This window comes from Hemitrygon akajei, chromosome 14 (assembly GCF_048418815.1).
Source record: "Hemitrygon akajei chromosome 14, sHemAka1.3, whole genome shotgun sequence".
NCBI classification, from domain to species: domain Eukaryota; kingdom Metazoa; phylum Chordata; class Chondrichthyes; order Myliobatiformes; family Dasyatidae; genus Hemitrygon; species Hemitrygon akajei.
The window spans coordinates 65,280,741-65,308,005 of NC_133137.1; the positions used below are offsets into that span (position 1 = coordinate 65,280,741).

At 43.0% G+C, this 27,265-nt stretch overlaps 1 protein-coding gene across 2 annotated transcripts in view; it reads left to right on the forward strand.

Annotated features, from left to right (window-relative positions):
- The first annotated feature begins 2,667 nt into the window (after nucleotides 1-2,667).
- The window catches only part of lrrk2 (leucine-rich repeat kinase 2), a 130,695-nt gene continuing 106,097 nt past the window's right edge, over nucleotides 2,668-27,265 (forward strand). The window contains exons 1-4 of one of the 2 annotated variants that reach the window (XM_073066270.1): nucleotides 2,668-3,298; nucleotides 3,399-3,484; nucleotides 9,431-9,540; nucleotides 13,542-13,630. In XM_073066270.1, coding sequence (XP_072922371.1) covers nucleotides 3,163-3,298; nucleotides 3,399-3,484; nucleotides 9,431-9,540; nucleotides 13,542-13,630 — 421 coding nt within the window. In that variant the 5' untranslated portion in view covers nucleotides 2,668-3,162. The remainder of the gene's footprint in view (nucleotides 3,299-3,398; nucleotides 3,485-9,430; nucleotides 9,541-13,541; nucleotides 13,631-27,265) is intronic. The other variant, XM_073066269.1, reaches the window with a different exon arrangement.

Consider the following 27,265-nt stretch of genomic DNA (forward strand, 5'->3'; position numbering starts at 1 on the left):
TAAACCAGTGGTTGATTGGCAGGAAGCAAAGAGTGGAAATAAGGGAACCTTTTCTGTTTGGCTGCTGAAGACTAGTGGTGTTCCACAGGGGTCTGTGTTGGGACCAATTCTTTTTACATTATATGTCAATGATTTTAATGATGCAATTGATGGTTTTGTTGCAAAATTTGCAGATGATACGATGGCAGATAAAAATGGTTTTGAGGAAGTAGAGAAGTTACAAAATGACTTAGAGTAGGAGAATGACAAATGGCAGATGGTATACAGTGTTAGGAAGTCACTTTGGTAGAAGAAATGAAAGGGCTGACTATTTTCTAAATTGGAGACAAAATACAAAAAACTGAGGCGCGCATAGGGATTCGCGAGTCCTTGTGCAAGATTCCCTAAAGATTAATTTGTAGGCTGAGTCTGTAGTGATGAAGGTGAATGCGATGTTAGCATTCATTTCAAGAGGACTAGAATATAAAAGCAAGGGTGTAATGTTGAGACTTTGTAAAGCACTGGTGGGACATCACTTGTAGTATTGTGATTAGTTTTATGCCCCTTTTCTTTGAAAGGATGTGCTGAAACTGGAGAGGGTCAAAGCAAGTTCACAAAAATTGTTCCAGGATTGATTGACTTGTCATATGAAGACCATTTGTTGGCTCTGGGCCTGTATTCATTGGAATTCAGAAAATTGTGGGCGGACCTAATTGAAACTTATCAAGTGGTGAAAGGCCTTGATAGAGTAGATGTGGGAGGATGTTTCCCGTGGGAGTATCTTGGACCAGAGGACTTACCCTCAGAATAGAGGGGCATCTGTTTATAATGGAGATGAGGAATTTCTTTCACCAGATGGTAGTGAATCTGTAGAATGTGTTGCCACAAGCAGCTGCGGAGGCCAAGTCTTTATATATATTCAAGGCAGTAGTTGATAGCTTCTTGATTGGTTAGGGCATGAAGGAATACAAGGGGTGGGGGGAGAAGGCAGGAGACTGGGGCTGAGAGGAAAAATGAATCAGCCATAATGAAATATCGGAGCAGATTTGAGGGGCCAAATGGCTTAATTCTGCTCCTATATCTTCTGGTGTTATGGTCTATATCCCTTGTAGAATGTAAATTACTTAGGAGTATATTCCAGAAGGAAATTGGGAAAGCAAAAAGAGGCCAAGAAATGCCACTGGCAGACAAATAAAGGAGAATCCTAAAATATTCTGCAATTTATTTTACGAGCATAGGAGTAGCTATGGAGAGAGTAGGTCCCTTTATAGAACAGTGTGTCTATCTATCTGGAACCATAGGAAATCAATGTTGCCTTAAATGAACACTTCTTATTCATATTTACTATGAAGAAGGACATGGAAGCCAGTGAATTCTTGGGAAGGGACAGTGATATCCTGGAGCATATCAACTTTCCAATGGAGGAGGTGCCAGTCTTGAAATGCATAAAGGTGAATAAACTTTGAATGTTATAGGAAGCAAATGGGAATTGATTTATATTTAGAGATTCACAGCATGGCAACAATTCCTTTCACCCCAATGAGTCTTTGCCAACCAGTTACACCCATCTGACCAATTAACCTAATACTGTAATATCATTAACCTCTGTCTCCAAAATGTAGGAGAAAACCTACAGGAGAAGGCCTGGAGGAAACCCACGTGGTCACAGGGAGAAAGTACAAACTCTTTACCGGCAATGGTGAGAATTGAACCCAGGTCTCTGGCGCTGTGATAATATTATGCTAACCACTGCCTTACTGTGCCACTGGGGCTTAAAATGTCTTGAGGACACCCAATATTGTAGCCTCATTTAAGAAGAAAAGAAAGATTAAGCAGGAATCTAACGGCTAATATGACTTGCATCAGTGGCAGGAAAGTTATTGGAAGAGATTCTGAGGGACTGGATTTGCTTGCATTTGGAAAGGCAAAGACTAATTAGGGATAGTCAACATGGGTTTGTGCATGGGAGATCATGCCTCATGGATTTTTTGTCCCCCTTTTTGCATGTGACAATGGCCTTGGAGATATGATTCATTGTTGTATTGAGCAGAATTCTCCACTGGGGGAAAACTTTTACACCTTATAACTGATTCTTAATGGTGAAATTCACTTTTTCATACAATAATATGCCCAGCACTTCTTATTTTAAGTTGACCATTCTGTCATGTCTCACACAGACTGGTGAAATCAACATTGGTGTCTGATACAGCTGGAATTGGTCATGAAGATCCAAACATTTTGGGTACCACGTTTTACTATGAAGAGTGGAATTTGTCCCTGTGTGACTTACTTTAGACTGGCTTTGCAAGCTATCTGCCACATGGGCTTGACAGAGGAGAAGTTAGTCTAGTGGCAAGTCTGAACCAACTGTAGACCAGACCAAGCTTCATGGGCATAACCACTTTGGACAAAAAACGAAAGAACCGATTTTGAAACATTGCTGAGCCTTCATAATATTTCTCAAAGGACAGATCGGTCTTCGCTACCTTATGAATAGCAGCATCCTTCAAAGTGCATTCGGGATGTAGAACATCAGGCGGCAGTATATGATTAAATAATGATTAACCATTGAGCAAGCAACTTTGGAAATGCATCCACGTTAAACTATGAGCAAAGTAATTTGTTTTGATATTTGTAAATTGTGGAGTAATGTGACGAATTCGCAGCAGAAGTGAACCACGTTCAATATAATATTCAGTGACTCCTCATAGTCACAGGCGACAAGTCACCATCAGTCTTTGGTAATTTGCCAATTTTGCTTTCGTCGCTGAGTCGCGGATTTGTTTTCCTCGTTAGCGTTTGACGGCCCTGCCTTGGAGTCAACTTTAGATTTCCCAACAACAATGCTGCTGTTGAATTCGGAGACAAATGAAGTGGGGTTTCGCTATTGCTTATGACACATTTACAAAACGACGGACGTAGCTGTGTTTGTTAGTCTCTGCAGTGCGAAAGCGGAACGCAGCGTGTCAGTGGTGAAGCCTCCGGCGCTCGGAAAGTCCCTCCAGCTGGGACGGAAACTAATAACACAACTGTTTTAATTTTGGGCAGCGACTTGAGGCCTGAAAGCTCTAAGTCTGACCATTCGGAAGTAGTGATTCTGACCTTAGAAGCTGCTGCATATTTGAATAGTTTTGCTCTTGTACAAACATGAGAGGCGTGCAATATTGAGATTCTTGACGGGCGATGGCGGACTCGGAACAACTGGAAGAGAAGTTGGAGAAACTTGTCGTTCGACTCCAAAACATAGAACAGGGAAAGCAATTGAATGCTTTACTTCAGATTTTGGATGATTTGATTAATCTCACTACGGAACAAAATGGTAAATAGTGTGAGAATTTCTATATAAATTTCAAATTATTATCGGAACACGGGTCATTCATGTTTTTACACCCAGCTCTCGTTATTTGTATTTTAAATAGCCTCAAGTTTATTCGAAAATAAAAACGTACATATGCCGCTGTTGGTCGTACTGGAATCCTTTGTTGATGTACCCAGTATTCAACAGGTAGGCTGAGATCGTATTTCAAATTATGGCATATTTTCCGTGTGCGACATTTAAAAGTACAATGGAGTGATTCGTGTTAGTGTATAATTCATGTTTTTCAGTTTTGTTCACTATCCAGTGCTAATGTGTGAGTTTTAAAATGATCTCTGCTACTTTTCCTGTTTTAAAGAGTCAAACTTTTTTTCTGTGAGGGTAACGTTAATTTATGAGGTAATGTAAATAATTTTGGCTTGTCAATTGTGCACCTCGCTGTTCTTCTTTTCACTGAACACCTCTTGAAAGCTTGACCAGAATTTTCCACCAGCATGTCTTATAATAGAACCTCATGTCAGCAAGTCTTTACTTATTACAGAACTTAATTATATTGGTTATTAGCACTGATAATCACAACAACTAATTCTGAGAATACTGAGTTTTGCAGCCACATTACCTGAAGGACTTGGACCTTAAATGCCCATTTGGAGTTCTGCGAGAGCATGTTATCATGTATAACATATAACCATATAACAATCACAGCATGGAAACAGGCCATTCCGGCCCTCCCAGTCCGTGCCGAACTCTTAATCTCACCTAGTCCCACCTACCCGCACTCAGCCTATAACCCTCCACTCCTTTCCTGTCCATGTACCGATCCAATTTTACCTTAAATGACACAACTGAACTGGCCTCTACTACTTCTACAGGAAGCTCATTCCACACAGCTATCACTCTCTGAGTAAAGAAATACCCCCTCGTGTTTCCCTTAAACTTTTGCCCCCTAACTCTCAAATCATGTCCTCTCGCTTGAATCTCCCCTACTCTCAATGGAAACAGCCTATTCACGTCAACTCTATCTATCCCTCTCAATATTTTAAATACCTCGATCAAATCCCCCCTCAACCTTCTACGCTCCAATGAATAGAGACCTAACTTGTTCAACCTTTCTCTGTAACTTAAGTGCTGAAACCCAGGTAACATCCTAGTAAATCGTCTCTGCACTCTCTCTAATTTATTGATATCTTTCCTATAATTCGGTGACATATTACATAACCAAATTGTCAGAGAACCTGCAGTCTACTTTTTTTTATTTCATTGTGAACACCTAAGGAATTTTGTTGGTCCTATTCAATATGCAGAATTAGGGGGGGAAAAGGAAAGTTGATTTTTTTGGCCTGTCAAAGTAGATAATTTTTTCAAATGATTTGTCTTTCATTAATTCAGAGGGTCATGTGTAATCATTCTGTTTATGTATGTCCTATTTTCCTTTTCTTGACAAAAATATAATGGAGTTGAATTAAAATTAACAACTGAGTGAGCATCCTTTGCAACTATCAAAATCCAAACTGCCGTCCTTTGTAAAAATCTTGCCTGGGATTGTGCATGCAATTTTTGGACCTTTGATCCTTTGTCTTACTTTCCAACTGCTACAAAGTGTTTTAATCTAATACTGAAGTTCTTAAAAGGTTTGATCAAATCATCCTTCTACTTCCTAAATCTCAAGGAAAGCTGTCTTCATTGATTCTTTTGATTTAAGTTTTGGAGGAAAAAAGTATAATTCAAGTAAATTTGAATTGTACTCACACCGAAGGCTAATTTTTTTTTTTGGGAGCATCATCACTGGAAAGACTGGAGCTGTTCATGAGGGTGGTTCATCACTACCTCTTAAGGTGCATTCTAGGCATAATCAATAAATCCGATTTGGCAAAAGTAATTTAAATAAACTTTTCTTATTAATTTAACACTGTTTTACAAATATCTTTGCTTTCATAAAATGCTTGATACAGGTGAGATAAAACTTAGCACTTGCATTCACTCCTACCAAAATATTCTTTTTGCTCCTTTGCAGTTGGAAGAATTTTAAGATTCTGAATGTTCTTTTAAGTCATGTTTTATATTGATGCTTATCATTAAAGTGGCTGAGAATACTTGTTCTTAATGCCTTTACATACCACAATTATACAACTGCAGTGTGACTGCAATCTACATAACCCTGAAAGTTGACGTTAACCAGGCACTTGAAATATTGAATATTGCCCTCACCAAACAAGAAACTACTCAACCCAGTGCATCCGTATCATAGTTAAGGACTTCAATCAGGCTTGTTTGAAGAAATCTCTGCCCAATTCTCATCAGCATATAACCTGGAGCACCAGGGATCTCAACACACTCGACCACTACAATTAGGAATGCCTACAGTTCCATGCCTAGACTGCATTTTGAGAAATCTGATCACTTGGCGGTCTGCAAGCCAAGAGCAAGACTGCAGAGATAAGGATAGCAAAGTGGTGGTGGTAGGCAGAGGAAGTAGCTACATGACTGCTTCGAGCTGGTGGACTGGGCCTTGTTCAAGGACTCATCAGAGGATCTGAATAACTACATCATGGTTGTCACAGACTTTATTAAAAAAAAGTCATCATTGAATGTATCCCCATGAAATTATTCAGAGTCTTTCCCAGCCAGAAGCCCTGGTCAATCCGCAATCTGTTGAGGGGCCAGATCATGGCATTCAGGTCTGTTGACCAAATTTGAGTCATTGGGAAGGATGCTCAACAGAAAGAGGCTATTACCTCTTTCAATGTGAAACCAAGCAACACAGGTGACACCAACCCTCAAGAACTCATACAGCCCTCGATGACCCTGTGATTTCAGTCTCTCAGGCCAATGTGAGAGCACCCTTCAGGAGCGTGAATCCACGGTATCTGGCCCAGAGGGAATACCTGGCTGACCAGCTGGCTGGAGTATGCACCGATATTGTTAACCTCTTGCTCTGGCAGTCTGAGGTACCCTACTGCTTCAAGCAGGCGTTAATTTTTCTGGTGCCTATGAAGAACATGAACTATCACTATCGTTCAGTAGAACTTGCATTCACTGTGTTGAAGTGCTTTGAAATGCTGGTGATGAAACATATCAACTTCTTTCTGAGAAGCAATTTGGATCTGCTCCAATCTGCTTACTGGCACAACAGGTCCACAGCAAGTACCATTTCATTTGCTCATCACTCAACCATGGAGCATTTAGATAGCAAAGGTACATGCAGTAGGATGCTCTTTATCAACTACAGCTCAGCCTTCAATACTATCATGCCCTCAAAACTAATCAATAAGCTTCAAGACTTTGGCCTCAATACCTCCTTGTGGAATTGGTTCCTCAATTTCCTCACTTGCAGACCTCAGTCATTTCAGATTTGCAGCCATATCACTTCAATCCCCATCAATACAGATGCACCATAAGGTTATGTGCTTAGCCCTCTGCACTATTCATTTTATACTTATGATTGCAAGGCTGAGCACAGTTCCAATGCCATATTTAACTTTGCTGATGACACTGCTGTCATTGGCTGAATCAAAGGTGGTGATGAATCAGCACCTGATTGGATTGAAAATATGAATGAGTGGTGCCACAACAACAACCTCACTCAATGTCAGCAAGATCAAGTAGTTATATAACTTAAGGAGGAGGAAACCGGAGATCAATCAATCAAAGCAGAGCAGCTCATCTACTTCCTTAGGAGAGTTTGTGAAGATTTGGCAAGACATCTAAAACCTTGACTAGCTTCTGTAGATATATGGCGGAGAGTATATTGACTGGCTGCGTCATAGCTTGGTATGGAATCAACAATGCACTTGAACAGAAAATCTTACAAACAGTAGTGGATATGACCCAGTCCATCACGTGTCATGACCTCAGCCCCCTCCTTTGTGAGAATCGCAAGAGAGAGAGAGCCTTACGGTTTGGAATGTGGGCTGGCCGCTCAGCAAGACAAAAGCCTTGGACATAGCCATTGTCTTGGGAGACACCTTTGTGGAATAAGGAACTGGACTACGTGCAACCCCTCAGGGCAATGTGAAATGGGTGATGGGGGAAAGATTGCCTCGCCCCCACCCTGATTGACATCTACAACCCTGCCAGTCCAGATAAAAGGTGGGCTGCCGAGGCGGGGCCTCAGACACACCAAGGAGACACACGAAGAAGACACGATAGTGCTTCCTGTCGGAGCGGGAAGCCATTCTGAAGGAAGCCACGTGCGTTAGATTCCGGATCAGGAGTCTGTGGCTGGACCCAAAAGGAAAAACCGCTTTAACTAACAGCAGGGATTTGCTTCGCAAGGACGACGGGCAAGTGTTCCTTTTCTCTCTCTCCAACACGTGAAATGCCAGCGGTTCCCGAAACGGGGAAGCCTTCATACTTTGAGTGACTCTTATATTCCATTGGACTCAGTATCCCCTAGACAACGATAGAGCTAATTTTTGATTGATTATTACTACACCTGTGCTTTAGATTGAGTTTTGACGATGTATATGATCTGAATGTTTTGTATTAACCATACGTTTGTGCCCCTTTATAAATAAAACATTTGAAAATAGTAGCACCAGGCTTCAGCGGACCTCTCTATCTTTGCTGGTAAGTCACCCGGTTACTGGGGAACGTAACACACGGGTGAAGCCCTCTCCAGCATCGGGCATATCTGGATGGAGTGTTGTCATGGGAAAGTAGCAGTTATCACCAGGGACCCCACCACCTAGGTCATGCTCTCATCCCACTGTTTCCATCAGGAAGAAGGTACAGAAGCCTCAGGACTCACACCACCAGGTTTAGGAACAGTTATTACCCTTCAACCATCAGGCTCTTAAACCAAAGGGGGTAACCACTCAACCTCACTTTCCCCATCTCTGAAATATCACTACAATCTATGAACTCAGTATTCATTGTTTATTTTTTTATTAATATTATTTCTTTTTGGGTTAGCACAGTTTGCTGTCTTTGCACACTGAAAACCTGGTCTTTCATTGATTCTATAATGGTTATTATTCTATTATGAATTTATTGAGTATGTCCCCAAGAAAATAAATCATAGGGCTGTATATAGTAACACATATGTACATTGATATAAACTTATTTTGAACATCGACCTTTATAAAATCAATAGCTAAGCCAGAGTCAGAATAATATGTTCTTGGCGTTATACTACAGATAGTTTGTGATTGCAGTGGAGTAAATGCAGAGATTTACTACGATGTTGTCTGGGATGCAGTGTTTCAGTTACAAGGAGAAATTGGGTCGACTGGGCTTTATTTTGTTGGAAGTGAGAAAGACCCTAATAGAGGTCTGCAAGATTATGAAGGCATAGACGGTAAGGAAATGTTTTTCCCAAACCAGACTATAAGACATACAGGTATATTTAGGGTCATGGTAAAGTGATTTCAAGGGGATCCAAGAAAGGCCATTTTTTCTCGTCCAGAAGATGGTTGGAATCGAAATGCACTGCTTTGGGGGGTGGAGGAGGCTGATACCCTCTCAACGTTTTGATTATCCAAGTAAGACAAAACTGTAAACTTTTTGCTGATAAATGAGATTTATATAGAGGGCCATGGTCAGTGTGGGCACAGTTAACTTTGGGAGCGACGGAGGATGAGAGGTGACGTGATAGAGGTGTTTAAGATGATGAGAGGCATTGATCGTGTGGATACTCAGAAGCTTTTTCCCATGGTTGAAATGGCTAGCATGAGAGGGCACAGTTTTAAGGTGCTTGGATGTAGGTACAGAGGAGTTGTCAGGGTAAGTTTTTTACGCAGAGCGTGGTGAGGGCGTGGAATGGGCTGTTGGTGACAGTGGTGGAGGTGGATATGATAGGGTCTTTTAAGAGACTCCTGGACAGGTACATGGAGCTAATGAAAATAGAGAGCTATGGATAACCTTAGGGAATTTCTAAGGTAAGGACATGTTCAGCACAGCTTTGTGGGCCGAAGGGCTTATATTGTGCTGTAGTTTTCTATGTTTCTATAACACTTTTACCCTATGACTTCATTATGGAGTTTTCTCTGTTTCCAAATTACATATTATGTTGTGATTTATGTACTTAAATCAAACTAAGGAAGTTTGGAATTATGCTACAAAAAAACTAAGCATAAAAAATTACCTAGATTAACATTTTTATGACTTCACCGAATGTATTTTTATTTTGATCAGACAGGTTGGTCTTTATTCTGTAAACTGGCTCAGCTCTGCCCAGGCACAATTAACAAGTTGGTTGCACCACAAGATGTGGGAAAGGACTGGGATGTTCTTGGTGTGCACCAGTAAGTATTTTCTCTAATAACATGAGAGGATAATATCTATGTAAAATGATTAATTCTGTCATGGAGTATAACCACTAGACAACCGGGTGACCTGTTGGGGCACCCTTTGAGAGAAAGGTAGTGCAGTCTAATGTGACCAGAATGAACATTAAATTTCACTGAATGCTATTGCTATTGCTTTGCTTTGGAAATTAAATAAGAAATACTCAATTTATTAAAGAATAAAGATGCGTAGCAAGACAAATATAGCTCCTCCTTGTTTAACGAAGGACACTTTTGATGACAACATTTCTGGTTGATCTGCCACCCTTCAAGAATACTCTAACATTTTCATTTCTTTTTCCCCGGCTTAAAGCCACATACAGCTGAACATGCTGAAATACCACTTTCTCCAGATAAATCAATACATTCTCCATGGTTTGGCCTTGCGCCTTATGTATAGTCATAGCAAAGCATGACTGTATCAGGAACTGGCTCCACTGAAGAGGGACATCTTCCTCTTCTGATAAACTGAGAGTAATTCTTGGGATCATGACAATGTCATTTTTGAACGCACCAATGTTTATCCTTGCTATGATGAGATTGTTGTGCAGTTCTTCCACCATCATTTGCATTCCATTGCAAAGCCTTGGTGGATTCAAGTTCCTTATTGAAATGATGGGAGGTCCCCTCTTCAATTCAGAGAATTCGACCAAATCAAGGAATTCTGTTGGAAAATGAGTGGCGTTAGCTCCTTAAAATTATTTGCAAATCACCTCCTTGTTCTTTCAACACAGTGTGCTGTGATCTTGCTTCAGGTTCGGTGCTGTTTGATATAATGACAGTGACTTCATTGGCAATTTGTGCATTAAATCTTCTCTCATGTTCAAATGCCGGTCTCCAGTCGGGATCAATGACAATGGACGCCTCTGGCATGCCTCGTATTAGTTCTTTTGCAAGTCAAAGGGACGCAATGTACGGGTTTTGTTGTTGTAGTAGGTTTTCCGATAATTCAACAATCTCATGTTGAATTCCATCATTCTTTAGTATCCCCATTCTCAATTGTCGAGGTATTGTCGTTGAAAGTGGGCATTGTCGTCTTCAGCAACTCTTGCAATAGTTACTCTTTGCCATAAATTCTTGAGTCGATCTTTCCTTTTCTCCTCTGTCTCTTCCTCTATCCTCCTCCTGTGTTTTTGTCATTCTGGAGAAGCGCAGCCCTTTCATCCCCCATCTCTTTATCTCTTCTGCCGTTTGTTCTTTGTCTCTGATCCTGGAGACGTGCATTTCTCAGCTCCTTTGTCTCTTCCTCTCTCCTCCTTCCATGCGAGTTATCATTATTCTGGAGACGCGCAACCCTTTCATCCTTTGTCTCTTCATGTCTTCTAGCATTTGTTCTTTCTCTCTGATTCTGGAGTCGTGCAGCCCTGGCCTGATCCGATTCTTGTTCTCTCCTCCTCCTGTGCCTATTGTTGTCATTTTGGAGACGTGCATACCTCTGTCTCTTCTTCTCTCATTTTTTTTTTGTCCTAACTCTTTGATCCTGGAGTTGTATGGCCCTGGCCTCATCGGATTCATGTTCTCTCCCTCTCTTTGCCGCTTCCCAACGATGTTTGGCGTAATCTCTTGACCATAATGTCCCCCTTCTCTTTCCATGTGGCATAATTAAGCTGACCATATTTATTTAACCTTAATGCTGGTTAAAAGATATGAAGCAGTAACACCAAAGCCTCCAACATGCTGATTATTCTTGATGATGTGGTTGGCGCTCTGCTAAATGGACGTGATATAGTCACCGCTGTCCTTTGACTGCAGCAAAGGGTTTGATGGGTGTCTCGAATTACGTCATTACAATAAGATTTAATTATCTCTTATTGATGGGTGGCAGTTAGATCTGTCCCAATCCTGCACATGCTGATGGTAATTAGCAGAATGTGACCGCTCGAAATAGAGCTGCCCTGCCCTCTTGCTGCAGTTGGTGTCGCCCCTGTGAGCATCATGAGGTGCTGCTGAGTCTGGCCGTGCACATGCTTCGTGGTGTCGCATCGCAGTTTCCATGAAAGCTGGAATCAGGTGTGGAAAGCGGGGTCTGTTGACGAGTGATCAATTTTATATGAATATTTATACGAATATAACCCTGTCCTTTGCATGCATTTGGTAAGTTAGCGCATTTTAAGTCCATTTAGTCAAAAAAAGTGCCGACTTAATGCACCGTTTAGGCTAATTTCAGGGCACAAACAGATAAACAGAATGAAAATTTTGTAAGGTACTTTTGTAAAAAAAATTTGCAGTATGTCATGGGATTTTAATTTTGTACGAGCATTATGGTTTCAGTTCCTTTTTGAATGATACTTTGTGATTTTTAAGATTGATTGAATCAGTAAATTATATAACATGAAATCAAATATGATTACTCTCTAATGTCTACACAGTGGTCACTGAAGTAAATTGATCCACTATAATCAGCTTTCTGTCAAATGCAGTAAGAAAACAAAGTCTGTTTTCCTTATCTCCCCATCTGCAACTCAGAGCAATTCAACTTTTTGTGACATGGTACAATACTATTTTGTAACACTTCCTTTCAAGATTCAAGATTTTTTGCTTGGTCTTGCTAGTTTCTTGCTAATGGATTGTTCTGTTCTCCATTAGTTTTTGTCACAGATTGATTTAACTTTTAGTGACTCATTCAATTTTTCTTTGATCTGTTAGTTTACTTCACATCTGCAGATGTTTGCCCAATTTATACTTAATAGAAACCTCATTGTTGATGGTTTCTTCGATTATCTTTGGGTAATTTTATGTTGCTCTTCCTAAAAAAGATAAAAACTTTATTTCAGCTGACCTGAGTCATGTCATCTCCAGGTTACTTCAGGGTTCTGTTCCTGTAAGCTGTTGATAACTGAAGGAGTTGTCAAGTGGGAAATATGGTCACAAACTATGTTCTCAGGTGATAGAAGATGCCTGTAGCTCCACAGTAACCAGTAAAGCCATATTTATGACGTCCAAATACTTGCTAATGTGTATAAGCTGGAGAGAAGCCGGTATTTGTAAACTGGAGAGGACCTGTATTATGTTTGTTGAATATATGCAACTTCTTCTTTCGTACATATGCGTTTCCTTGTTTGTCAGAATGATTGATTGCCAAATTAAAGCCTCTTCCTGATTTAAATCTGAACTGCTGTTTTACTGGCATAGTTGTAAATCAATAATGATAACTAAGCTGTTTGGATGATTTTGCCTGGATTATGAAGAATATTTCCAATTATACATTATTTTATTTACTTTCCATTAATTTCTTTCTCATCATTTTGGAAGATGCTGTTTGGTGAATGTTAGTCTGATATTCTTCTTTAAAGTTATTATAGCCAAGCCTATTAATGCATTTTGAATGGGATTTTTAAAATGTCCCTTTTCAATAGAGATTTGATCATTTCCTTGGCTGAAAATAAAATCTCAAAGTGCAGTTTTAAAGATGGACAAGGGAAGTGACATTGGTGTATCCCTCAGTATTTATCTACACTCATCATTAGTGAGGAAATAAAAGATCTGGCCATTATTGTGTTCCTGTTTATACTGGGTTGATCTCTGCATATTAATTACGGTACTTCAATTTCTACATAACAATGGTGGCTGCACTTCATTGACTTCAAAGCATTTTGCAATATCCTAAAATGTACTATGTAAATACAAATTTATTTTCCTTATTGATAAATGTTCAAACGAAAAAGCAACTTGACTAACCACTCCAAGTTTCCTTGCAGACGTGGATTGTCTAGCTGACTTATTATTTCTCTGTCCAGGCCAATGGGTTTTGAAAGTGATTGGCTAACTTGCATCTTCTGGGAATCAAATGGCTTAGTCCTGACTTCAGTTATCTTGATACCCAGGTTTTGATGGCATTTAATAAAAGAGATAACAAAATGCATTTGAGGCCATTGTTGAAATTGTGCTTTACAAATCAAAAAATATTTCATTACATTTATTTGGTGTCCGTTTTCTAACCTTGTGTATGTATATTTTAGTCAGATCCTGAATTTGTTGTGGACTTACAGTTCTGATCCCAGTATTCTGCTGATTGGCCTTGAGGTGTTAATACTCCTCATTCAGTCAGGTATAGTAATTCAAGTTGTTTATTTTATGACTTTGATATTTTGTTGTTTTGTCAGATCATGCAGTTATTAATACAGCATAATTAAATTCTAATTGGCAATATTGATTATCAAATGAAGATTTCCAAAAAAAATCGAGGAATTTTGTGAAATCATGCAGTAAGTTAGGCACAATGTTGTTACATTTTATGGGCACAGTCTGTAGATGAACTATTAAATAATTTATTTTTGTTCAGAAATTGGAGTAGGGTTAATCAGAATGTATTGAACTATTTATTGTTCCTTATATTGCTACATAACCGTTTGATAATTCATTCTGCTATGAATTATTTTAGAGTATGATTTTAATTCTCAATATGTTGTTTTAGTCATTAATTAGTATTAGTCTCAATAAAGATGAGTATTTCCTGCCAAGTCATAAAAGTTTAAGTTGCGATTTATTTTTTCTTAATGATACATTTATGTTTATCCAAAGACTAAATAATTTCTGATCTACCTTATTTACTTTAATATCTGTTAATTATTGAATCTCATTGGTTGATTTTTTTATTAACAAAAACCCTATTCTGCTTCTTATAAAGCTTATGTTGTTCATCATCGTAAACCAGTACTGTCATTCAACAGGATCATAATAGATTTGTACATCAATTCTGTCTGTTTTTTGATTAATTATTCCTCACAAACGAATAGTGATTATTGTCTTCTAAATTTTAGTTTCATACTTCATTACCATCAGAGGTTCCATTTGTTCAATTTGTGTCATAAGATAAGAACATAAGATAGGCATCTCCATTAGTAAAATAATATGGAAAAAGATAGGTTTGATTTAGGGGTTGAGATTCTAAGTTGAAAGGTCAATTTTGATGAGAAAGAATCTGGCAAGTGTGGATTGGGGCAGACTGCTTTCGGGCAAAGATGTATTTGGTAGGTGGGAGGCCTTTTAAAAGTGAAATTCTAAGAGTACAAAGCTTGTATGTGGCTGTCAGCGCAAAAAGGTAAAGATTACAGGTGCAGGGAACTTTGGTTTTCAAGATATTGAGGCCTTGGTTAAGAAAAAGAAAGGAGGTGCATCGCAGGTATAGTCAGAAAGGAACAATGAAGTACTTATGGAGTATAAGAAATGCAAGTGAATACTTAAATAAATTAGGAGGGTGAAAGAAGACATGAGATTGCCCTAGCAGACAAGGTGAAGGAGAATCCTAAGGGATTCTGCAGATCTATTAACAGCAAAAGGATTGCAAGGAACAAAATTGGTTGTCTACAAGATCAAAATAGTAATCTATGCACGGGGCCAAAAGAAATGGGGGAGGTCTTGTATAGATTTTTTGCATATTATTTGGGAGACAGACACAAAGTCAATAGAAGTGAAGCAAAGCAGCACCGAGGTTATGGACCCTGTACAAATTACAGTGGATGAGGTTTTTGCTGTCTTGAGGCAAAATAGGGTGGATAAATCCCCAGTGCCTGTCAAGGTGTTACCTCAGACCCTGTGGGAGGCAATGCAGAAACTGCAAGGGCCCTAGCAGAGATTTTTAAATCATGCTTAGCGACTGGTGAAGTACCAGAGGATTGGAGGATAGCAAATATTGTTTTGCTGTTTAAGAACATCCTTAAAAATAAACCAGGAGATTATAGGTCAGTGATCATGACATTAGTAATGGGAAAATTATTGGATGGTATTTTAAGGGACTGGATATATGAGTATTTGGATAAATGGGGACTGGATGGGGATAGTCAGCATGGTTTATGTGTTAGGTTGTGTCTAACCAATCTAAAAGAGATTTTAAAAGAGGTTCCCAGGAAAGTTGATGAAGGTTAAGCAGTGGATGTTGTCTATATTGTCTGTAGTAAGGCATTTGACAAGGTCCAACATGGGAGGTTGCTTAAAAAGTTCAGTCCCTTGGGATTCAAGATGAGGTAGGAAATTGGATTAGCATTAGCTTGATGGGAGAACCTAGAAAATGGTAGTAGATAGTTGCCTCTCTGACTGAGGACCTGTGACCAGTTGACTGCGAGGGATCTGTTGTTGTTTGTCATCTATATTAATGGTGTGGATGATAATGCAGTTAACTGGATCAGCAAATTTGCGAGGGACACCAGTATTGAGGATGTAGTGGACAGAAGGATCTGAAGCAGCTGGAAAAATGAGCTGAAATATAGCAGATGGAATTTAATACAGACAAGTGTGAGCTGTTGTATTTTGGTAGGACCAACCTGGGTTGGTCTTACACAATGAGTGGTAGGACACTGAGAAATACAGTGGAACCAAGGGATCTGAGAATACAGGTCTGTAATTCATTGAAAGTGGTGTTCAGGGAGATAGGGTCATAAAGAAAGCTTTTTGTCAACTGTTGAAAACTTTTTTTAAATAATACTTTTCATAAGATTTCAAGGGAAGAATCTGCAGATGCTGGAAATCCAAGCAAAACACACAATGCTGGAAGAATTCAGCAGGACAGGCAGCATCTATGGGGAAAAAAGCACAATTGACATTTTAGGCTGAGACCCCTTGGCAGGACATTGTGTCTGTTGTTTCATAAGATTTGTACTTTTTAACGAACTCATGTATTTTTCAGTCACTAGGAGAAAGCAGTATGGTAGCTAATGAGTTAACACCTTTTCATTTTTTATTGGCTAAGTATTAGCACATTGGTGAGGCCTAATTAGGAGAACTGTGTACTGTTTTGGTCACCTACAGTACCTACAGGAAAGTTGTGAATAAGGTTGAAAAAGTACAGAGAAAATTTACAAGGATGTTGCTGGGACTGGAGAACCTGATTAATAGGGAAGGATTGAGAATTAGGACCTCATTCTTTGGAATGTAAAAGATTGAGGGAAGATTTGATAGCGGTATACAAAATTATGAGGGGTATAGATATGGTAAATGCAAGCAGGTTGGGTGGAATTAGTTAAGTCAAGTCACTTTTATTGTCATAATGTTTTTCAGGACCATGGTGTTACATGACACAGTACAAAAACTAGACTGAACTACGTAAAAAACTACACAGACAAAAAAAAACACACACAATAACTACACTAGACAACAGACCTACCCAGGACTGCATAAAGTGAACAAAACAGTGCAGGCATTACAATAAATAATAAAGAAGACAATAGGGCATTAAGTTGTCAGTCCAGGCTCTTGGGTATTGAGGAGTCTGATAGCTTGTGGGAAGAAACTGTTACATAGTCTGGTTGGGAGAGCCCGAATGCTTCGGTGCCTTTTCCCAGATGGCAGGAGGGAGAAGAGATTGTGTGAGGGGTGCATGGGGTCCTTTATAATGCTGTTTCCTTTAAGGATGCAGCGTGTAGTGTAAATGTCCGTGATGGCGGGAAGAGAGACCCCGATGATCTTCTCAGCTGACCTCAGTATCCACTGCAGGGTCTTGTGATCTGAGATGGTGCAATTTCCGAACCAGGCAGTGATGCAGCTGCTCAGGATGCTCTCAGTACAACCACTCTAGAATGTGATGAGGATGAGGGGGTGAGAGATGGAATCTCCTCAGCCTTCACAGAAAGTAGAGACGCTGCTGGGCTTTCTTTGCTATGGAGCTGGTGTTGAGGGGCCAGGTGAGATTCTCCGCCTGGTGAACACCAAGAAATTTGGTGCTCTTAACGATCTCTACCAAGGAGCCGTCGATGTTCAGCGGGGAGTGGTCGCTCCATGCCCTCCTGAAGTCAACAACCATCTCTTTTGTTCACATTCAGAGACAGGTTGTTGGCTCTGCACCAGTCCGTTAGCCGCTGCACCTCCTCTCTGTAAGCTGACTCGTCGTTCTTGCTGACGAGACCCACCACGGTCGTGTCATCGGCAAACCTGATGATGTGGTTCGAACTGTGTGTTGCAGCACAGTCGTAGGTCAGTAGAGTAAACAGCAGTGGACTGAGCACACAGCCCTGGGGGGCCCTGTGCTTAGTGTGATGGTATTGGAGATGCTGCTCCCGATCTGGACTGACTGAGGTCTCCCAGTCAGGAAGTCTAGGATCCAGTTGCAGAGGGAGGTGTTCAGGCCCAGTAGGCTCAGCTTTCCAATCAGTTTCTGAGGGATGATTGTGTTGAATGCTGAACTGAAGTCTGTGAACAGCATCTGAACATCTGTGTCTTTTTTGTCCAGGTGGGTTAGGGCCAGGTGGAGAGTGATGAAAATGGCATTGTCTGTTGAGCGGTTGGGACAGTACGCAAACTGCAGGGCGTCCAGTGAGGGGGGCAGCAGGGTCTTGATGTGCCTCATGACGAGCCTCTCAAAACACTTCATGATGATGGATGTGAGTGCAATGGGATGGTAGTCATTTAGGTAGGACACTGAAGACTTCTTCGGCACGGGGACGATGGTGGCGGCCTTGAAGCACGTTGGAACGGTGGCGCAGCTCAGGGAGACGTTGAAGATGTCAGTGAGAACATCTGCTAGCTGGTCTGCACATCCTCTGAGCACTCTACCAGGAATGTTGTCTGGTCCAGCAGCCTTCCGTGGGTTGACCTTGCACAGGGTTCTTCTCACATGGGCCATGGTAGGATACAACACCTGTTCATTAGTAGGATGGGTGGACTTACTCGCCGGCACATCATTTTCTGCCTCAAAATGGGCGTAGAAGTTGTTCAACACATCTGGGAGGGAGGCATCACCTGCACAGTCAGGTGATGTTGTCCTGTAATTGGTGATGTCCTGGATGTCCTTCCACATGTGCCGCATGTTATAACCATATAACCATATAACAATCACAGCACGGAAACAGGCCATTCCGGCCCTCCTAGTCCGTGCCGAACTCTTAATCTCACCTAGTCCCACCTACCCGCACTCAGCCCATAACCCTCCACTCCTTTCCTATCCATATACCTATCCAATTTTACCTTAAATGACACAACTGATCTGGCCTCTACTACTTCTACAGGAAGCTCATTCCACACAGCTATCACTCTCTGAGTAAAGAAATACCCCCTCGTGTTTCCCTTAAACTTTTGCCCCCTAACTCTCAAATCATGTCCTCTCGTTTGAATCTCCCCTACTCTCAATGGAAACAGCCTATTCACGTCAACTCTATCTATCCCTCTCAACATTTTAAATACCTCGATCAAATCCCCCCTCAACCTTCTACGCTCCAATGAATAGAGACCTAACTTGTTCAACCTTTCTCTGTAACTTAAGTGCTGAAACCCTGGTAACATCCTAGTAAATCGTCTCTGCACTCTCTCTAATTTATTGATATCTTTCCTATAATTCGGTGCCGCTGTCCTGGAAGTGGCTGTGGATTCACTGGGTGGGTGCACACTTTGACCCTCTGATGGCGCGGGGCAGTTTGGCCCTTGCTGTTGTTAGGGCTGCCTTGTCGCCTGCTCTGAAGGCGGAGTCACGGGACCTCAGTAGCGCACGCACCTCCGCGGTCATCCATGGCTTCTGGTTAGCACGTATAGTGATGGTCTTGGACAGAGTAACATCATCAATGCACCTGCTGATGTAGCTGGTCACTGATGCTGTGTACTCCTCTAAGTTGGTAGAGTCGCCATCAGTTGCAGCCTCCCTGAACATGTGCCAATCAGTGTGCTCCAAGCAGTCTTGAAGAGCAGAGATGGCTCCTGCTGGCCAGGTTTTCACCTGCTTCTGAACTGGTCTGGAGTGCCTGACGAGCGGTCTGTATGCTGGGATTAGCATAACATTAATGTGGTCCGAGTAACTGAGGTGGGGGCGGGGCTCCACCCGGTACGCGTCGGGGATGTTTGTATAAACTAGGTCCAACGCGTTCTCCCCCCTCATTGCAAAGTGCACATATTGATGGAATTTCGGGAACACCGACTTAAGGTTCGCGTGGTTAAAATCACTGGCAACAATAAACAGACCATCAGGGTGTGCGTTCTGCAGTTCGCTAATAGCCCCATACAGTTCACAGAGCGCCTCCTTAGCATTAGCGCTGGGGGGAATGTACACACTGAATATAAGGACAGAGGTGAATTTCTGTGGCAAATAAAATGGTCAGCATCTAACAGCCACAAATTCCACTAGCGATGAGCAGTGTCTGGAAACCAGCACAGAGTTCTTACAAAATTCTGTATTGATGTAAATACACACACCACCACCGCGAGTCTTACTGGAGAGAGCTGCATCCCTGTCTGCTCGAAACAAGGCGAGCCCGTCCAGCTGAATGGTGGTGTCCGAAGTTCTATCAGTGAGCCATGTCTCTGTAAACACATACGCAGAACAAACTCTGTACTCCCGCTGAGTATTTTGTTGGAGTCGGATGTAGTCCAACTTATTGTCCAGGGAGCGGACATTGGAGATCAGAATGGACGGGAGAGCTGGCCGGCTAGGGTTTGCTTTTTGCCTGGCACGGACCTCTGCCTGCTTGCCTCACTTCTGCTTCCTCGCACATCGCTTACGACATCTCCATCTCCGGCTACCAGCATCAGGCGAGTCCGAGGAATGTAGGCCCGTTACCCCCAGCAAGCCGAGGTCACGTAATTTGACCAGCAGATCTTCGTGAATGTTTGTTTTTGGCCGATCTCTGTATTGTAGTAGTATCTGGGGACGGTAGATAGTTGCTCTGTTATCCATGTGCCCTACTCAAAAGTTATGTATTCAAACTTAAATTAGAAAATTAAATTAAAGTAACACCGGGTCTGAAAGGCTGCTGCTGCCATGCTGCTGTGCCTCATGGGAAACTAGAGGTCATTATAACTAGATGTTATGGTTTAAGACTGAAAGGTGAAAAGTTTAAAGGGAACTTAAGGGGGAACTTCTTCACTCAAGGGTTGTGAGAGTGCAATTAGTGCAAGCAAGCTCAATTTCAAAGTTTAAGCAAAGTTTGGATCAGTACATGGATGGTTGGGGTATGGAGGGCCATGGTCCCAGTGCAAGTCGATGGGACTAGGCTGTTTAAATGGTTTGGCACAGTCTAGATGGGCCAAAGGGCCTGTTTCAGCGCTGTGCTTTTCTATGACTATGATTGTAAAGAATCAGGAAAATTGCATTTCGAACAAATTAATGTTTTGTAAGTTGTAGTTATTTACTGAATAATCACTGTGCATTTAGCAGTTGACAGATCTCTCACTAGCATTGTCATTTTCTCTCACTAGCACAGTGCATGAGCATGATGCTGTACCTAACCTCCATCACCACCAAAATGAGAGTCAAGTTGTAAATACTATTATGAACATTGCACTAGTTCACATTTTCTTACGCCATAGAAAGAGGTCATGGTGTTCTCCTGCACCATTGCCAATCTCACAGACTCTGGAGCTCTCCAATCCTCTGCCACAACTTCATTGTTCGCTTACCTTGCACTGCTCTTTTCTATTACATGCTCATCACCTCCCTCACGTGACCCTCTTCTTTCCAGGGTCCACTCTCTTCTTCAGCCGTTTACTCTTTTCACCTGTCGCCTCCCAGCTTCTCACTTCATCCCACCTCCTTCTCCACCCACCACCTTCCCTCTCAACTGGTTTCACCTCTCATCTGCCAACTCGTACTCCTTCTCTTTCCACCACCTTCTTATTCTGGGTTCTTCCTCTTTCCTTTCCAGTCATGATGAAGGGACTTGCCCCAAAATATTGGACTGTTTATTCCCGCAATAGATGTTATTTGACTGTGGTAAACTATGTATACCTGTGTGGACACGCCCCTCTGCTGACTGCTCCTGTGGCTCCTCCCACAGACCCCTGTATAAAGGCAATTCGGGCACTGCTCCTCCCTCAGTCTTCGAGATGTTGTGCTCCCTTTTGCTGTTAATTAAAGCCTATCGTTCACTTCCAGTCTCCAAGATTTATTGATGGTGCATCAATTTTATTAACAGCAATTTTAAAACATGGAGAGCATTTTACGACCTGACAGATTGGATATTGACCCTCAATCTCAGGAAGCCGGCAATGCTTTCAAACTCTGGCTAGCGTGCTTCGAATCGTACCTGGAGGAGATTCAAGTGACCAAGCCTGCCACCAAGCGCAGAGTTCTCCTCTCCAGGGTCAGTCCATGGGTCTACTCCATGATCAGGGACGAACTGAACTATCAGGGCGCGCTGGATGCCCTCAAAAGACAATACCTGCGGCCGGTGAACACCGTCTACGCAAGACATCGCTTAGCGACATGGCAGCAGCAGGCCGGAGAGTCGAACGCTGAGTGTGTCCGGGCCCTACAGACACTCGTGCAGGCCTGCGATTGCAGGGGGCTGACAGTGGAACAGCATGCGGAACTCCTAGTAGAGACGCCTTCGTTACGGGGATCATGTCAGTGTACGTGCACCAGCGGCTGCTGGAACATGTTGATCTTACCTTACATTCGGCGATCGAGCTGGCCGACACACTGGAGGCTGCTCTGCACAACGCTGACGCTCTCCAAGTGCGCGATCTCCCGCCAGCCTCATGGATGCCGCAGACCCCGCAACCCACCGGCAAATCGACCTCGGCTGCTGCCAGTCGTGAGTCCGTGAAGTCCCTGCAACCCACCGGTGCGTCGAACACGACTGCTGCCAGTTGCAAGTCTGCGAAGTGTTACTTCTGCGGACTCGAGAAGCTCCCCCGAAAACGCTGCCCGGTCCGAGAAGCTACCTGCTCCAGCTGTGGAAAGAAGGGCCACTTCGCCAAGGCCTGTAAGTCCAAACCATGAGCAGAGTCGAGCAGCGCCACATGCGAGGTGGCCATCTTGCCTCCCTGCTGTGTGCGTGGCATGGGGGCGGCCATCTTTGTTGGCGCCTCCTCGCCCCGCCTCTGACCCACGGGTGCTTACCGGGCACCAAGACAATGATTCAACCCTGGCCTCCGTGACCCTTGACCAAAGCGCTCCACACCAGCTTGCTAGGTCAATGATGGACATCCTGGTGGAGGGGCACAGGACTAGCTGCCTGTTTGACACGGGCAGCGCTGAGAGTTTTATTCACCCGGACACGGTGCAACGCTGCGGACTCGTGACACAGCCGGTAAGCCAGAGGGTGGCCGTGGCTTCTGAGTTGCATACAGCAGACACCCGGGGGGGTTGTGTAGCGACGCTAGTGGTGCAGGGCACAGAGTATCAGGACTTTGTCTTACTGGTCATGCCTCAACTGTGTGCCCCTCTGCTATTGGGGCTCAACTTCCAGAGCCACTTGAAAAGTGCGACAATGGAGTATGAAGGGCCCCTCCCACCAATCAGTGTCAGAAATCCTCAGTTCTGTGGGAATTCATCACATACTCTGCTACTGACCACACACACACACCGACCTGCACATCCCACCCAACACCATGCCAACAGTCGTGCTACGGACACCACTTGCAGCCTCTCCACCCTCAAGATCTCTCCCCCACCGCTGTTCGCCAACCTGACCCCCGACTGTAAACCTGTGGCAACTAAAAGCAGGAGGTACAGTGCGGGGGACAGGGCCTTCATTCAGTCAGAGGTGCAGCGGCTGCTCAGGGAGGGGATCATTGAGCCAAGCACAAGTCCTTGGAGGGCCCAGGTGGTCGTTGTTCGGAACGGGCAGAAAAATAGGATGGTCGTGGACTATAGCCAGACCATCAATAGGTTCACACAGCTTGACGCGTACCCCCTACCCCGCATCGCAGATATGGTCAATCAGATAGCTCAGTACAAGGTGTACTCGACCATAGACCTAAAATCCGCTTACCATCAGCTCCCCATCCGCCCGGAGGACCGCCCCTACACTGCCTTCGAGGCAGGCGGCAGGCTCTATCACTTCCTGCGCATCCCCTTCGGTGTCACAAATGGTGTCTTTGTCTTCCAGAGGGAAATGGACTGGATGGTGGACCAGTGCCAACTGAAGGCCACGTTCCCATATCTGGATAACATCACCATCTGTGGTCACGACTGGCAGGATCACGACACCAACCTCCAACAATTTTTCCAAGCGGCCAAAGCTCTTAACCTTACCTATAACGGGGACAAGTGTGTGTTCAGAACCACCTGACTTGCTATCCTTGGGTATGTTGTGGAGAACGGGGTCATTGGCCCTGACCCCGACTGTATGCACCCCCTGTTGGAACCCCCTCTTCCCAACACCCTCAGAACCCTCAAACAGTTCCTGGGTTTCTTTTCCTATTACGCCCAATGGGTCCCTCACTACGCAGACAAGGCCCGCCCCCTGGTCAAGTCCACCACATCTCCCCTCTGGCCACTGGGAGATCCTGCTTTCTCTGGCGGACTGAGCGTAGGTGTTCAACGAAACGGTCTCCCAGTCTGTGTTGGGTCTCACCAATTGGATCTCCCAGTGGCCACATATTTTAATTCCACATATTTTAATTCCCATTCTGATATGTCTATCCATGGCCTCCTCTACTGTCAAAATGAATCCAAACTCAGGTTGAAGGAACAATACCTTATTTACCGGCTGGGTAGCCTCCAACCTGATGGCATGAACATTGACTTCTCTAACTTCCGTTAATACCCCACCTCCCCTTCTTACCCCATCCCTGACATATTTAGTTGTTTGCCTGTTCTCCATCTCCCTCTGGTGCTTCCCCCCTTTCTTTCTCCCAAGGCCTCCCGTCCCATGATCCTTTCCCTTCTCCAGCTCTGTATCACTTTCGCCAATCACCTTTCCAGCTCTTAGCTTCATCCCACCCCCTCAGGTCTTCTCCTATCATTTTGCGTTTTCCCCTTCCCCCACTACTTTTAAATCTCTTACTATCTTTCCTTTCAGTTAGTCCTGATGAAGGGTTTCGGCCCGAAATGTCGACAGTGCCTCTCCTTATAGATGCTGCCTGACCTGCTGTGTTCCATCAGCATTTTGTGCATGCTGTTTGAATTTCCAGCATCTGCTGATGTCCTCGTGTTTGCTTCCGACATGCGAAACTATTTTATCAGTTTTAATGAGCCTGGTTCAGTGGGGCTACCGTGCTGCTTACATTCAAGTTCCTGGAGTCACTTCCTTTGGAATTCAGAACATTAATGAATTGTTATTTTCACTCCAACTGCTTTGAATATAATTAATCCAAAATGGATTCTCTATGTTAAGTTAACAGTTTTGGTTACTTATGGATTCTGTAAAGGTGACAGGCGAATTTCTCTCTGTATGAGAATGTTGTTGAACATTAGATGCAGGGGCATTTTTCGGATGTGGGGATTTAAATAACATACAGAAGCCATTTAATTTTTATGATAGTTTTGTGTGTAGAGTTTGACATATAGATAAATTACTCTCTGTTTAGTGTCCATCATATAATGTGCTTACATTTCTAAAAGTAGAATGAGTAATTGGAAATTTAAAACAAGTGTATTTGCATAAAAATGTCAGGACTATGATCTGCAGATTGGAAGCATAGAAACATAGAAAACCTTCAGCACAATACAGGCCCTTCGGCCCAGAAAACTGTGCCGAACATGTCCCTACCTTAGAAATTACTTGGGTTACCCATAGCCCTCTATTTTTCAAAGCTCCATGTACCTATCCAAAAGTCTCTTAAAAGACCCTATCATATTCTCCTCCACCACTGCCGCCGGCAGCCCATTCCACGCATTCACCACTCTCTGCGTAAAAAAACTTACCCCTGACATCTCCACTGTACTTACTCCCAAGCACCTTAAACCTGTGTTCTCTTGTGGCAACCATTTCAGCCCTGGGAAAAAGCCTCTGACTATCCACACAATCAATGCCTCTCATAATCTTATACACCTCTATCAGGTCATCTCTCATCCTCCGTCGCTCCAAGGGATAAAAGACTGAGTTCACTCAACCTATTCTCATAAGGCATGCTCCCCAATCCAGGCAACATCATTGTAAATCTCCTCTGCACTCTTTCTATGGCTTCCACATCCTTCCTGTAGTGAGATGACCAGAACTGAATACAGTACTCCAAATGGGGTCTGACCAGGGTCCTATATAGCTGCAACTTTACCGCTTAGCTCCAAAATTCAATTCCACGATTGATGAAGGCCAATACATCATACGCCTTCTTAACCACAGAGTCAACCTGTGCAACTGCTTTGAGCGTCCTATGGACTCGGACCCCAGGATCCCTCTGATCCTCCGCACTGCCAAGAGTCTTTTCATTAATACTATATTCTGCCATCATATTTGACATACCAAAATGAACCACTTCACACTTATCTGGGTTGAACTCCATCTGCCACTTCTCAGCCCAGTTTTGCATCCTATCAATGTCCCGCTTTAACCTCTGACAGCCCTCCACACTATCCACAACACCCCCAACACCCCCAACCTTTGTGTCATCAGCAAACTTACTAACCCATCCCTCCACTTCCTCATCCAGGTTATTTATAAAAATCACGGAGCATAAGAGTCCCAGAACAGATCCCTGAGTTACACCACTGGTGACTGACCTCCATGCAGAATATGACCCGTCTACAACCACTGTTTGCTTTCTGTGGGTAAGCCAGTTCTGGATCCACAAAGCAATGTCCCCTTGGATCCCATACTTCCTTACTTTCTCAATAAGCCTTGCATGGGATACCTTATCAAATGCCTTGCTGAAATCCATATACATTACACCTACTGCTCTTCCTTCATCAATGTGTTTAGTCACATCCTCAAAAAATTCAGTCAGGCTCGTAAGGCATGACCTGCCCTTGACAAAGCCATGCTGACTATTCCTAATCATAGTATACCTCTCCAAATGTTCATAAATCCTGCCTCTCAGGATCTTCTCCATCAACTTACCAACCACTGAAGTAAGACTCACTGTTCTATAATTTCCTGGGCTATCTCTACTCCCTTTTTTGAATAAGGGAAAAACATCCGCAACCCTCCAATCCTCCGGAACCTCTTCCGTCCCCATTGATGATGCAAAGATCATTGCTGGAGGCTGAGGAATCTCCTCCCTTGCCTCCCACATCCAACTTGATGCTTTCCAAAAGCTCCAGCACATCTTCTTTCTTAATAGCTACATGCTCAAGCTTCTCAGTCTGCTGCAAGTCATCACTACCATTACCAAGATCCTTCTCCATAGTGAATACAGAAGTAAAGTATTCATTAAGTACCTCTGCTATTTCCTTCGGTTCCATACACACTTTCCCACTGTCACTCTTGATAGGTCCTATTGTTTCACGTCTTAGCTGCTTGCTCTCCACATACTTGTAGAATGCCTTGGGGTTTTCTGTAGTCCTGCCCGCCAAGGCCTTTTCATGGCCCCTTCTAGATCTCCTAATTTCCTTCTTAAGCTCCTTCCTATTAGCCTTATAATCTTCTAGATCTCTAACATTACCTAGCTCTCTGAATCTTTCATAAGCTTTTTTTTTCTTCTTGACTAGATTTATTACAGCTTTTGTACACCACGGTTCCTGTACCCTACCATAACTTCCCTATCTCATTGGAATGTACCTATGCAGAACTCCACACAAATATCCCCTGAATATTTGCCACATTTCTTCTGTACCTTTCCCTGAGAACATCTCTTCCCAATTTAAGCTTCCAAGTTCCTGCCTGATAGCCTCATAATTCCCCTTATTCCAGTTAAATGCTTTTCTGACTTGTCTGTTCCTATCTCTTTCCAATGCTATTGTAAAGGAGATAGAATTATGATCAATATCTCCAAAATGCTCCCCCATTGACACCTGACCAGGTGCTTTTCCCAATAGCAAAACAAGTACAGTCTCTCCTCTTGTAGGCTTATCCTACATATTGTGTCAAGAAACCTTCCTGAACACACTTAACAAACCCCACCCCATCTAAACCCTTGCTCTAGGTAGATGCCAATCAATATT